Genomic DNA, 14,157 nt, shown 5'->3' with positions numbered 1-14,157 from the left:
GATGCTCTATCCACTAAGCCAAACCGATTAGGGCAGTGGTCGGCAAACTGCGGCTCGCGAGCCACATGCAGCTCTTTGGCCCCTTGAGTGTGGCTCTTCCTAAGCCTTAGGAGTACCCTAATTAAGTTAATAACAATGTACCTACCTATACAGTTTAAGTTTAAAAAATTTGGCTCTCAAAAAAAATTTCAATCATTGTACTGTTGACATTTGGCTCTGCTGACTAATGAGTTTGCCGATCACTGGACTAGGGCAAAGAAGTCTATTTATTGACATGAAAAGGTGTTCATTATTTACTGAGAAAAGTTTGTAACAAAATACATTTGAATAATCAATAGATATGTGAATAGGCATAGAATATCAAATGTTACTTTATCCAAAAAACTTTCCCTAACTACTCTATATCCCTTTCCTGTTTTCCTTTTTTTAGGCACTTGTCATTACTTAACCTGAACTTGTTTATTTATTGTCTATCTGCTCCTATTTCATAAGAATAAAGAACAAGAACTTTGTCTATACAGTTCCCTGCTATACTTCTCACATCTAGAATAGTGCCTGGCACTTTCTTAGAGATCAGTAAGTATTTGTGAAATTAATTAATGAACAGAAGAAGAGTATTTGGAATAATACACAACAAGGTATTAATAATAGTGGTCTAGGTGAATAAAATTATGGAAATATGTGTTTATTTTTATGAAATGAATAGAAAATCAAAAACCAAATATGCATTTTAAAGAGAGGCAAAGAAAGAAGAAATACCAAAAACAGGTAGTAAAGAGGTTACAGATATAATGTTCCTTACTGCTGAAATGAAAATCGAATTGCAACATATGCCTGTTAGCTTCAGAGAACATGAAGACTCAAAGATGATAGATTATCATGAGGTTGGTGAATAAACAGAACCCCAAACAATGTATAAATCAACTACAAAGGGCCAGAACTTTTAAGCTCTTCTCCCATTAAAAGCTCTGAACTCAATGACCCTGGTATAAAAGAGTATACATAGTCTTACCTGGTTGAGTAAGAGAACTCTCCCAGGAAGATATAGAATAATTAGGTTTCGGCGAATAGAGTATACAGAATACCCTCTTCTCTATACCCCAAACATGAACTTAGCATCTATATATACTAGACATAATGGATGCCATGGGAAACACAAAGATAAATAAGTTATACTCTTTTATTCTCAGGAAGTTCTCATTTACTAGAAGAGACAGGCATGAGAATAGACATACTATAGATCATGTTTTAAATATGATAGGATGTAATACATCTTACAAAGAAACAAAGTAATATATTATAGAAGTATTAAAGAAGGGCTGACTAAATCTGGGTAGAACTCAGGAATCCTTCATGGAGAAAGCAGTATTCAAGTTGGACTTTAGTGGATGAGTGAGGTTGGGAGAAAGATTACACTAGGCTAAGAGGATTATTAATGCAAAATTAGAGAGGCAAATAGCATATTGAACATCTAGAAAAGAGCAAGCATTTTGAGGTAGTAGGAGTATAAGATGTAATTTTTATTGAGCACTACTCATTTACTATGTGCCAGGCACTGAGCTACATATTGGGGACTATATTGAAGAATAAGACAGATATAGTCCCTATCCCTTGAACCTTAAAATCTAATTGGGGAAACACATGCAATTATATAATTATAACTGTCATAAATGCAAAGACAGCCCAGCCAGCGTGGCTCAGTGTCAACCTATGAACCAGGAGGTCACGGTTCAATTCCCAGTCAGGGCACATGCCCAGGTTGCGGGCTTGATCCCCAGTAGGGGACATGCAGGAGGCAGCTGACCGATGATTCTCTTTCATCACTGATGTTTCTATCTCTCTCTCCCTCTTCCTTCCTCTCTGAAATCAATAAAAATATATTTTAAAAAGAAAAAAGAATTGAAGGTGCTTGAACTTGGATGGCAATGGAGATAGTGAAATGGATGGAATTAACATTTACTTTGGAGGGAGAGCAGGTAGAATTTGGTATAAAGCAGCAAGGGAGAGGAAAGCACTAAGAATGCTTTTCAGGTCGTTGTCATGAAAACTGTTGGACAGGAGTGCCACTCATTGAGTTGGGTAACACCAGAGGGAGAAAAAGTTAGAGAGGTTCAGTACAATCATTAGTGTAGTTTAGGATATGTTGAAGTGTCTGAGACATTGAAGTAGAAATGATGAGTAGTCTCTTGGATTCTTAGATTTGGACCTCAAAAGAATCATTATAAAATTAGATGTCAGCATGGTGTTTCAGCGTACAACTGGATAAAATGACCTAAGGAGAAAGCAGAATTTTGGAGAGAAGAACTAAACTAGTTAAAGATCAGGTACAAGAGAATAGGCAGTAAAGGAGACTAATCAGCAGCAGCCAGCATACTAGGAAGGAAAGAAGTGTGATAGCAGCCAAGGAAAGAAAGCATTTCTGAGAGTCAGTGATTCCTGTATCAAATACAGCAAACCCTCCATTTTGCAGACCTCAATATAATGGACTTCAGATTTAATGGACAAAATTTCTGGTCTGTATGTTATATGTGAAAATTAACACCTTGTTAATTTTAAAATGCCTTTAACCAAGATTTACTTATAATTAAATTAACAGGTTATTTTTGTTGTTGTTAATTCAATGTTTTTGTTTGTTTCTTTGTTTTTGTTAATCCTCACCAGAGGATATTTTTTCCATTGCTTTTCAGAGAGAGTAGAAGGGAGGGAGGGAAAGAGGGACAAAGAGCAATAGAGAGAAACATTACTGTGAGAGACACATCGCCTGGTTGCCTCCCACACACACCCCAACTAGAGGATGGGGAGTGAACCCGCAACCCAGGCACATGCCGTTCACTGGGAATTGAACCCAAGACCCTTTGGTGCATGAGCCGACACTCTAACCACTGAGATCACCAGCCAGGGCTAATTCACTGTTATTTTTAACAAATTTTAGTGAATAGGCCATATGTTGGAAAAAACACTGTAGTTAATTTTGCTGACATAAATATTACATAGATACAACTAATGTCTACATATTTAAATCCAAGAGTCATCACTCATAAACAGTGTTCAGTGAATGACTATCACTTGATCACAGGTTGTGCGTTGAGTGGGAGGTAACTGGTTCTGTTGTCATGTAATATGACTTTCTGCAACAGTTTTAACATGTTCAGGCCAATGATATTCTGATACATGTTAAGCCATGCCCCAGCTATGTGCATTTGTTTACTCGTGGTGACTGGTGAATGCATGCATTTATTAGACCTATTCAGTATAAATTTATTTATTTTTATTTTTTTCCTTGTCACACCACCGATTGAAGCAAAGCAACACAACACGCTGCCGCTTCACCCAAAAGCGGTATTTTTCCTTTGCCCTTTCTTTTCTTTTTTTTTTTAAATATATTTTATTGATTTTCCACAGAGAGGAAGGGAGAGAGATAGAGAGTTAGAAACATCGATGAGAGAGAAACATCGATCAGCTGCCTCCTGCACATCCCCTACTGCAGATATGCCCGCAACCCAGGCACGTGCCCTTGACCGGAATCGAACCTGGGACCTTTCAGTCCACAGACCGACGCTCTATCCACTGAGCCAAACTGGTTTCAGCTTTCCTTTGCCCTTTCTTGACGGCTCAGTGGGTCATCAGCAAGAGGCCCAACGAGTGCTTTTAAAAGGGGCTAAATTTAAAATTATAGTAATACATATAAAAAACTTTTATGTGAAATTAAACGTTTCATACACACTTAATTTTTTTTAAATAAAATCTTTATTGTTCAGATTATTACAGTTGTTCCTCTTTTTTCCCCCCATAGCTCCCCTCCACCCGGTCCCCACCCCACCCTCTGCCCTTACCCTCCCCCCCCCGCCACTGTCCTCATCCACAGGTGTACAATTTTTGTCCAGTCTCTTTCTGCACCCCCCCACACCCCTTTCCCCCCAAGAATTGTCAGTCCACTCCCTTTCTATGCCCCTGATTCTATTATATTCACCAGTTTATTCTGTACATCAGACTTTTTTATTCACTTGATTTTTAGGTTCACTTGTTGATAGATATGTATTTGTTGTTCATAATTTTTATCTTTACCTTTTTCTTCTCCTTCCTCTTCTTAAAGAATATCTTTCAGCATTTCATATAATACTGGTTTGGTGGTGATGAACTCCTTTAGCTTTTCCTTATCTGTGAAGCTCTTTATCTGACCTTCAATTCTGAATGATAGCTTTGCTGGGTAAAGTAATCTTGGTTGTAGGTTTTTGCTGTTCATCACTTTGAATATTTTTTGCCACTCCCTTCTGGCCTGCATAGTTTCTGTTGAGAAATCAGCTGACAATCGTTTGGGTACTCCCTTGTAGGTAACTAACCGTTTTCTCTTGCTGCTTTTAAGATTCTCTCTTTGTCTTTTGCTCTTGGCATTTTAATTATGATGTGTCTTGGTGTGGTCCTTTTTGGATTCCTTTTGTTTGGGGTTCTCTGCACTTCCTGGACTTGTAAGTCTATTTCTTTCACCAGGTAGGGGAAGTTTTCTGTCATTATTTCTTCAAATAGGTTTTCAATATCTTGCTCTCTCTCTTCACCTGGCACCCCCATAATTTGGATGTTGGTAGGCTTGAAGTTGTCCCAGAGGCTCTTTACACTATCTTCATATTTTCGAATTCTTTTTTCTTTTTGCTTTTCCAGATGGGTATTTTTTGCTTCTTCATATTTCAAATCTTTGACTTGATTCTTGTTATCCTCTAGTCTGCTGTTGGATCTCTGTATGAAATTCTTTATTTCAGTCAGTGTATGCTTAATTTCTAGTTGGTCCTTTTTCATATCCTTGTGGGTCTCACTAGATTTATCAAGGGTCTCACTAAATTTATCGGCGGTTTCTAGAAAATTCTTGAAAAACTTTATAACCATGGTTTTGAACTCTATATCCAGTAGTTTGCTTTCCTCCATTTCTGTTATTTGTGACCTGTTTCTTTGTCTCCACATTTTGGCTGCTTCCCTGTGTTGATAGAGTGGCTTTCTGTACTAGGTGTCCTATAGGGCCCAGTGCTCAGCCTCCCCAATTACCTGAGGTGGACACTCTTGGTGCACCCCCTTTGTGGGCTTTGTGCACAGTCTTGTTGTAGTTAAAGCCTTGATTGTTTTAGGTATCACTGGGAAAAATTGACCTCCAGGCCAATTGGCTGTGAGAATCAGCTGTGTCTATGGTGGGAGAACTCCTGTGCTGGAGACACCCTTATGAGGCAAGACTTGCTACAGTGGGGCTTTGGTGCTCTCTGAGTCTGCCCCCTGAGTGTGTCCCTTATGGATCTGAGGAGTTGTAATCTGGATGGTCCCACTCTGAACACTGGGTACACTGGCTCTTGGATCTCTAAGGAGGTGCTAATTTAGCCTCTGCCTGAGCCTACCCAGCAGGAGCTACAAAGAGATCTGCAGATTCCTCTTCTTTGTTTGGGGTTTGGAGGTGCCCAGATGAGGCCCAGCTGTGAAGCAATGCAAGCTGCTGAGGGGCCTTGGGCCTTCTTTTGGAAGTTCTGGGTCTCTCTGACCCAGCTGCAGTTTGTTAGGTAATTTTAGATTGCAAAGGGCCAGGCCGTTCATATGCAAAAGCCTGTGCGCACAGCTTGGGTGGGGTGGGTCTCAGGGAATCAACAGGGGGGAGCAAACAGCTATGGCTGATCCTCAGCCCTGCCCTAAGAGGCCCCAGGTCTCAGTGTCCCGCGGTAATCACTGCAAGCACCTCTGAGAGAAAGCCGCCCTCAAGTTTCGCCTAACGCCAGACAGTCCAGTTTCTCCCCGTATGAGTCTGGGTCCCCAGAGACTCGCTGGGAACTACAGTTCAGAGCAGTCGGGAACTTGTGACTCCCTCCTGATTGAAAAATACAACCGTGTCCTCAGTTGCCAGCCCTTTCCGCATGCGCCTCCGTACCTCTGCACTTTACTTCTACACCTCCTCTGAGTCTGAGTGTGCTTTTCTCTTTCCTTCGAGTTGTAGAATTTCCACTCAGCCAGCCTTCCTGTGGTTCTGGATGATGTCGGTTATGTTTTTTAGTTGTATTTTTGAAGTGGTTGTGTGAGGCAGCAATTTCAGGTGTTTACCTATGCCGCCATCTTGGTTTCTCCTCATACACACTTAAGTTTAATTACACAACTATGTCTACGTAAGTAAAAACTGATTAACTAATTTGTCAATATTTTAACATGCATTTTGAAAACCTACTTTATTATATAACAGACTCTTGGCTTTAAAAGATACCCCCTTGCCCAAATTAGCCCATTACATCGAGGTTTTACTGTACTGATTTGAGAACTGAAATGTACAACCTTGTTGCAAAATATGAACCCACAAAATGATATATATATTATGGTAAGATCAGAAGCTAAAACTGGAGTAAATGCTAGAACAAGAACATGGAGGGCCCTGAATACTAAGGGTTTGGGATTCTACCTTGTCAGCAATGGGGAACTGCTAAAATTCTGGAGAGTATCTGATTGATCAATGCTTTACAAAACTCTAACAAGAGTAAGAACAGGTTGGAAAGGGAAGCTAAGAAAACGGTTAATTAGAAAGCTTCTTTAGGAGGCCATGAAAATTAAAAAAAATAGAAATGAAAAAGTTGAGTTTTTACCTTGCTTTTCGAAGAGGAGTTTGAGTACGTTGGTACTTTTTCTGGGCTCTTAGATTTTTCTGTTTTCCCAGGCTTCTCGGTAGACTCTTTATAGTCATTTGAAGACTTCTGGGATTTGTCCAAAATGTTAATTCCCAAGATCTGAGCCACTTTGTCCAGTTCAGATTGCTTCTTTTCGGCCTCTTCTGCCTCTTGTCGAAGTTCTGCAATATCCTTCATAATGTTATCCTGAAGCCGACTCACTTCCACCAGGAGAGGGTCTTTGTGGCCATCTTTCTCCCTTCGTTTCTTGCGCAGCATTTCCCCTGAGTAGTCAAATGTCAACAGAAAGAAACACAAAGAAAGTAAGTAAAGACATTATTTTTCAGTCATAAGTAGTAAACTCTCAAGACTTTATGGTCACGGCATTTTCTCCCATAAAACTTTTAAAAAGCAAGTGAAACTCTCCTTCCACATGGGCTGGTTGAAGTGAAGTTTCTATGGAGGTAAAGGAAGAGTGATTACTAGTACATTATCTTTCTTTTTTTTTTTTAATATATTTTATTGATTTTTTACAGAGAGGAAGGGAGAGGGATAGTTAGAACATCGATGAGAGAGAAACATCGATTAGCTGCCTCCTGCACACTCCCCACTGGTGATGTGCCTGCAACCAAGGTACATGCCCTTGACCGGAATCGAACCTGGGACCCTTGAGTCCACAGGCTGACGCTCTATCCACTGAGCCAAACCGGTTAGGGCGTACATTATCTTTCATACGGGGTTTATTAGCTAAGGAACCTACAGACTGCCTTCAGGGGCTCCATGAATCCCCAAAATTGTATATACAAGTTTGTGTGCATGAGTCTCTAAAAAGGTTAATAAATGATGTAACTATGAATCCAGAGGCTGTCATCTCCAAAGAAGGAAAGAATTATTCAGAGAGCAAAAATTAGTCACATATTTGACTTTGTCTGATTTAAGGGACCCTTCACCAATGCCTACATTGAGTTTTAAGTTTTGCCTAAGGCTCACTTAATGTTATCTCCTATCCAAATGGCAGGTCCTCATGAATTAATCCTCACAGGATTAGTAACTAAGATTCTTATCCCTAAATAGTCCAAACCGAAACAGAAGAAATGATACCTTCTCACACTCTAATTTTCCATTATTATCACCAAGCTGTAGTATTTAGAAACCTTGTTATGTCCTTTCCTTGGGGCGTATATTAATTCTTAAAAGCATAGATGAAGAGAAAAATCAAAAGAGATATCATGGGCCTTGGCTGGTGTGGCTCAGTTGTTAGAGTGTTGGCCCATGCACTGAAGGGTCAGGGTTCACGTACTTGGGTTGCAGGTTCGATTCTCGGCCCCCATCGGGGCATATGCAGGAGGCAACCAATTGATGTGTCTCTCTCACACTGATGTTTCTCTCTCTCCCCACGCCCCCCGCGCCGCCGCCGCCCCCCCCGCCATTCCTTTCTACTCTCTCTATAAATCAATGGAAAAAATATCCTTGGGTGAGGATTACCAAAAAATAAAAAAGAAAAGAAAAGAAAGGGAAAAAAAGAGGTATCATGTAACATCTTTTTGGGCCAAAAAGTGAGGAAGTACTCAAAAAAATGATAGGGACATATTAAAAGAACACAGGAGTCAACCTAAAGGGATCCCACTGACCAAATTTGGGACAATTTGAGCATAAAAACAAATATTGATAGCATTTTATTATAATTTATTGAATGGAGAATCCATGAGTTGACTGATATGAATGGATAAATAAATGGAGAAGGAGAGGTGGGTGGGAAGCTCCTCCTAACAACAGAAAGTCAACTAATGAAGACAGAATGATGAAATTAGAAAATCACTAACAACTATGATAATATCAACTCATTCAGGCAAGAACATCAATAAATGCTAAAACTAGCAGGCAGAAGTTTGAGGAGCAACTGAATATTACATAGTCTCAATGTATTTCCCCTATAAGATACTTATTAAAAAAAGGTTAAAATAGTAACTTTACAGTGGAGAAACCTGGCAGACACCACCTTAACCAAATGATCAAAGTTGGTATCAACAGTAATGGGACAAAGCAACACTTGATATGAACTCAGCATCACTTCTGTGATGTTCCTGCCTAAAATTCACAACCTGAATTAAATAAACATCAGACACACCAAAATTAAAGGACAGACTACAAAATGTGACCTTTTCTAAAATGTCAATGTCATGAAATAAAAAGATTCAGAAATTGTTACAGATTAAAGGAGACTAAAAGAACATGACAACGGAATGCAATGCATAATCTTGCATATTCTTTTGCTTTAGGACATTATTTGGACAACTGGTGAAAAATGAATAATATCAGTAGACTAGTATTACTGCTAATTTTCTAATTTTGATAAATGTATTATGGTTATGCAAATCAATTCTTTATTGTTAGGAGATACATGCTGACTCAGGAAAAAATACATATACACACACACACACTCACACACACACACACACACAGATTGAGAGGAGGGAAATAAGGATAGAGCAAATACAGTAAAATGCTAATACTCATGGAGAATACCTGCCAATTATTTATACTACAATTATATCGTTTCTATAAGTCTAATTATCTAAAAAAAATTTTTTAAGTGAGACTTCAGGTCACTGAACCTGTTTGAGAGTCCCCAGAGAGCTTCATTTGGGTCTCCTACTCCAGTTACTACAAAAGGGCAGTCACACAAAGGAGTGTCTGATACCTTGTTGTTTATGAAGTCGCTCCAGCTCAGTCCTGAGATAGTACATTTTCTTCTGGCGAGCTTCCCGGTCACTCTTTAGTTTTTCCCTCTCTTCAATAACCTGCAAAGTACAAAATGGTAAGTGCTTCAGCCTCCAACATCTTCCCTTTCCTACTGCACTCATCCATAGCCCGCATGCTAGGTAGTATCTGAATGTGATCATCTAAATGCCTGCACAGAGGCTCTGACTTTATAGTAAAGATGGTTTTATTCCAATCCAAATTCCAGAACTGAATTAGCCTTTCCAGAGCTACATTGCCCCAAAAGTATTATTTTTATGCAGGAAGCATTACACTATTAATTTTAACCTAACACTACTGACAGCAACTGCTAGATAGTAGCTCTAAACCCAAAAAGAACCATCAAGGAAACTAATCTGCATTATGGGTGAGGCACTGTTAGTTGCATTACATATACCATTTTATTTAATCTTCATGACATTATTTCTGTTTTAAAATAAGGAAATTGAAGTTGTGAAAGATTAAGAACATATCCAGGGTCATATAGTAAGAGTATTTAAAATCTAGGTATAAATGACCTAAAGCTCATGATCTTCCGACTGTTTTACTACCACCTAATGGAAAAAAACAAATATGGCTTGTCCATAATGGGCAAGTGTGAAACACCTGTGTTATCAACCCTGACTTACGTGCTAGGTCAGGGGTGGGCAAACTTTTTGACTCGAGGGCCACATTGGGTTCTTAAACTGGACCGGAGGACCGGAACAAAAGCATGGATGGAGTGTTTGTGTGAACTAATATAAATTCAAAGTAAACATCATTACATAAAAGGGTACGGTCTTTTTTTTCAATAGTTTTATTCATTTCAAACGGGCCGGATATGGCCCGCGGGCCGTAGTTTGCCCACAGCTGTGCTAGGTTCTTAAATGAAAGCACTCAGTCTCGCCCTAGCTGGGTCGAGGATAGAGCATCAATCTGTGGACTGAAGGGTCCCAAGTTCGATTCAGTGGGATCTAGGGCCAGACATGTACCTTGGTTGCAGGACCCCTGGTCGGGGCATGTGTAGGAGGCAACCAATTGATGTCTCTCTCTCACACTGATGGTTCTCTCTGTCTCTCCTCTCCCTTTCACTCTCTCTAAAAATCAATGGAAAAATATCCTCAGGTGAAAATTAACTAAAAAAAAAAAAAAAAAGCACTCAGTCACCAAACAGTGTTTCTGCAGTCTTAAGTTTTGTCTTTTTTGAACCTACCCTCCTTTCCCAAAAGATTTCAACAAAATGAAAATTCAGGGTATCCAATTACAATGGAAAATTAAGATTTTTTTTTTTTGTCTTCTCAAGGATTAGCTAAATTTCTTCTAAACTGGAAAAAAATGAGATTGGCCCTCGTTTTTTTTTTTTAATTTTTTCTTCTCAGGTATTATTAGCAAATCAATGTATACAAATGTATTACATTTTTATGTTCCTAATCAAAGTGTGTTATTAGTTTTTAAGGACCTTTAAAATTAACAATATGTATCAATTTTTCCATTCAAAATTCTTCTACTTAGAATTGTATGTCCCTACAAAATTTTTACCTACTCCCTTAAAACATATAGAATTATATCTTTACCACAGCCACTGACCCCTTCTTACAGCTTGGGAACCCCATGAACCTGATAGTAAAAAAAACCCCTGCTTTTAAAAAAAAGTGTTATAAAAAATGTGATTCCTAGACTCTAAAATAAACCAGAACAAGAAAAATTTATTTCTTGGTTTAACTGATGAACAACTATTTATTAGATATTGACCCATAATCACTACAAGAAAAGGATCCAAAACTTAGTGGGATGAAAAAATAGATTTATCTATTTTGGGGTTTTTTTAAGAGTTTATTAGTGAAGCAGTGAGACTGCGAGTGGCTACTCCACAGACAGAACAGCTGAAACATAAGATTTATTGATTCTCCTTCAAACAACCCAATTTTGGTTCCTCACTCCCTGATGAGGTCATATTGAAGACTTCAAGGCTCCCGGCTCCTATCCCTAAGTGTTCAAAGGCAAATAATTTGAATAAAGAAATAAATTTAAAATAGAAAAAAGAAGTCTAGCAATTACAGTGGGACCTAGGACCAGACTTTAGTTGAGTCTTACTGAGAAAACATGTGAGAAAAACAGAGGGGATATATACATTACTCAGGGTGATGACAGCAGCCTCCAAAGAACTTAAAGTAAAAGGGCCTTATGTTTTTTTCAGCTCCTTCTAAAAGACAAATACAAATTTATATTAAAATAAAAGACTCAGGCACAGGTTCCCCAAAGCTAATATTCACCTTCTGCTTCTGGGAAGCACGATTCTTCTCATCAGAGATCTTTTCCGGATTATATCTTATGAGCGGTGGGATGGACACCTGGACAGGCACTTGGGCAACAGGAATTGAGCCTAACACTGACTTTTCCTTCTTGGGCTTAGCAGGAGTCACAGTAGGGATCACACGGAGATTGGGACGGCTACGAGTAGCTTGTTTGGTAACTGGCATTACTCTGTGTGGCTCAGGTAGAAGGTGCTTTAATGGTTGAGAGGTGGGGTACATGGGCCACCTTGAGGTTGCATATGCCATGTAATGCCTATAGGCATCAAAGGAAGCAGGGGCGATGGCAGGACCCTGGTAGTTTGAAGGTATCCGAGTTGCAGCAAACTGAGAGGTCCTTGGCACATGAAACTGAGATAAAGAAGCAGAGTGTGGAAGTCTAATTGGGGGAGACGGGGCTGATGACAACAGGCACCTGACTGCAACAGATGACTGAAACCCACTGCCAACCACCTCTGGTCCTGCAATATGACCCATTGGATGGTCAGACTTTAGGAATGGGGGACTGTTTTGTGTAAACAGGTAAGGATCCACAGGGGAGACTGGATGTGGATAGGACACCTCTGGGGAATGAGTATTGCTATGGTGTGCCTCCCTACTCCCCAATTTGTGAGGTTCTGAAGAACACTGATCAGCTGAAAAACAATGGTCAACTGAGGAACAGCGGTCTGCTGAAAAGTGCCGGTCAACTGAGGAACGGCGGTCAGTGGAGGAACGTGATGGTTTCTTGCCATGAAGTCGTTCCTGGGTGCGTGCAGCCAGTTGACTAATCTCTGTTACCCCAATATCCAGGCCTATGGTCTTGAGCAAGTCATGAATCTTGGCATATTCTGGATTGGTCTCTTCTATTGATTCTAGCTTTACAGCTGGAGCTGAAGAGGGCAGGGAGCTTGCCTTCTGCCTCATAACTTCACTATCAGAGCTCCCAAGGGGCTTTGGTGGAGATTCTGCCTTTAAATCCTCTTCTTCATCTCCATAGAGAAATTTCTCCTCATCCTCAATGTCAGGGAAGCTATGTCGCCTTTTTTCCTGTGTACTGGTAGAATCTGCCAACATGCTCAGAATGCGGGAAAAACCACTGCCATCCTGGCTAGCTCTCTCATGGGGCAGCAAGAAGTCTGTGTGTCGCTCAGGTCCCTCAGCCTTCATATCCAATTTCTCTTTGTGGCACAGAAAACTTCCAAACTTCTCTCTCAGAGGACTGTTGTCCTTGGACATCCCAGGAAGAGGACCCCATTGGTGAAGATTGCCCTGAGGTTCCTTCAGAGTTGTCTCTACCATAGTCCCCTTGTTGTTTTCAATCTCTGAAGCAAAAGCAACAATAGCACCACTCAGTGGAACAGATGGGTGTCCAGAGAAGAGAGGATGATCCTCGCTAGAGCCGGTACTGCTCGAAAAGCTTTCAAGCTGCAAAGACAAACACAATGAATTTGGCCAATATGCAGAAACTCAGAGAACCAGCAATCGAGGGAAATGCTCAGATGCTTGGTTATTCCTGAATTAATAGGGGATGAGGGAGGTACAGTATCCTTAGCCAGGTTCAAGATTTGGGTCCCCATCTCTCCAGATGTTTGTTATGACAAGGAGAAATAGGAAATAAGGCAGATTGGATTGAATTCTCCCTTTTGCTCATTTGTTATCAAGGAATTTGAATTCAAAAAAACTTTAGATATCCTAGCTTACTTGTTTTCTATGAATTCCTAAAGAAAAAACACATAAAAGTAGAGCTGCTTTGGTTTAAGTGGAGTTAGGAAACTTTGAAACACTAACTGATCAGCCTCCCCTTGCTTCCCTAAGTGCCCTTAGGCACCTCTTCAAAAACCTTTAGTTCTTAAAAGGACAGCTAAAAGCTAGTGCTTATGCCTGACCGTCTTTTTATAAGTGAAGAAAAAATGTCAAGGCCCAGAATGGTGAGAACTTGTCTAAAAATCACACAGCAAATTGGTGGCAGAGTTGGGTTCAGAATCACCTGATTTTTGGCCTAGTGTCCTACCACTCATATATTTTGTCTTCTCTCTAAACAGAGATGAGATGCCTGGCTGGTGTGGTTGAGCACTGACCCATGAACCAGGAGGTCACGGTTAGATTCTGAATCAGGGCACATGCCTAGGTTGAGAGCTTGATCTCCAGTAGGGGGCATGCAGGAGGCAGCCAATCAATGTGTCTCTCTCTCTCTCTTTCTCTCTCTCTCATCAATGTTTCTCTCTATCCCTCTTCCTTCCTCCCTCTAAAATCAATTAAAAAATAAAAAACATAAGGAAAATTCAGATCACCTCCTCCCTTTGCCTCAAACTTCATTTCCAAAAAAAAAACAGTTAAAAGATTCTTAGAGGGCTACCCAATTTAGAGAAATAGATACAATGGATAGTCTCCAAAATGTCTGTTTAGAAATATGTAACAGTAGAGCGCTCTACTGATGCGCTATGAGACATACAGTTTCCTTTGGAGAGTTCTGGAAGATGCAGCCCATAGGCATAACAATGTTGGTC

General features: G+C 40.0%; 1 protein-coding gene across 4 annotated transcripts in view; it reads right to left on the bottom strand.

The window, feature by feature from the left end:
- The window catches only part of ZNF318 (zinc finger protein 318), a 32,931-nt gene that overhangs the window by 8,325 nt on the left and 10,449 nt on the right, over nt 1-14,157 (bottom strand). For all 4 annotated transcript variants that reach the window (XR_004968788.1, XR_004968789.1, XM_036316929.1 and 1 more), the window contains exons 4-6: nt 11,630-13,075; nt 9,319-9,418; nt 6,597-6,901 (exon numbers count right to left, since the gene is read on the bottom strand). Coding sequence is in view for 2 of the 4 variants with exons in the window: in XM_036316929.1 (XP_036172822.1) it covers nt 6,597-6,901; nt 9,319-9,418; nt 11,630-13,075 (1,851 nt within the window). In the remaining 2 variants the exon portion in view is untranslated. The remainder of the gene's footprint in view (nt 1-6,596; nt 6,902-9,318; nt 9,419-11,629; nt 13,076-14,157) is intronic.

This window comes from Myotis myotis, unplaced genomic scaffold, assembly GCF_014108235.1.
Source record: "Myotis myotis isolate mMyoMyo1 unplaced genomic scaffold, mMyoMyo1.p scaffold_m19_p_7, whole genome shotgun sequence".
Taxonomy (NCBI): Eukaryota; Metazoa; Chordata; class Mammalia; order Chiroptera; family Vespertilionidae; genus Myotis; species Myotis myotis.
This window is presented reverse-complemented; position numbering and strand designations above follow the sequence as displayed.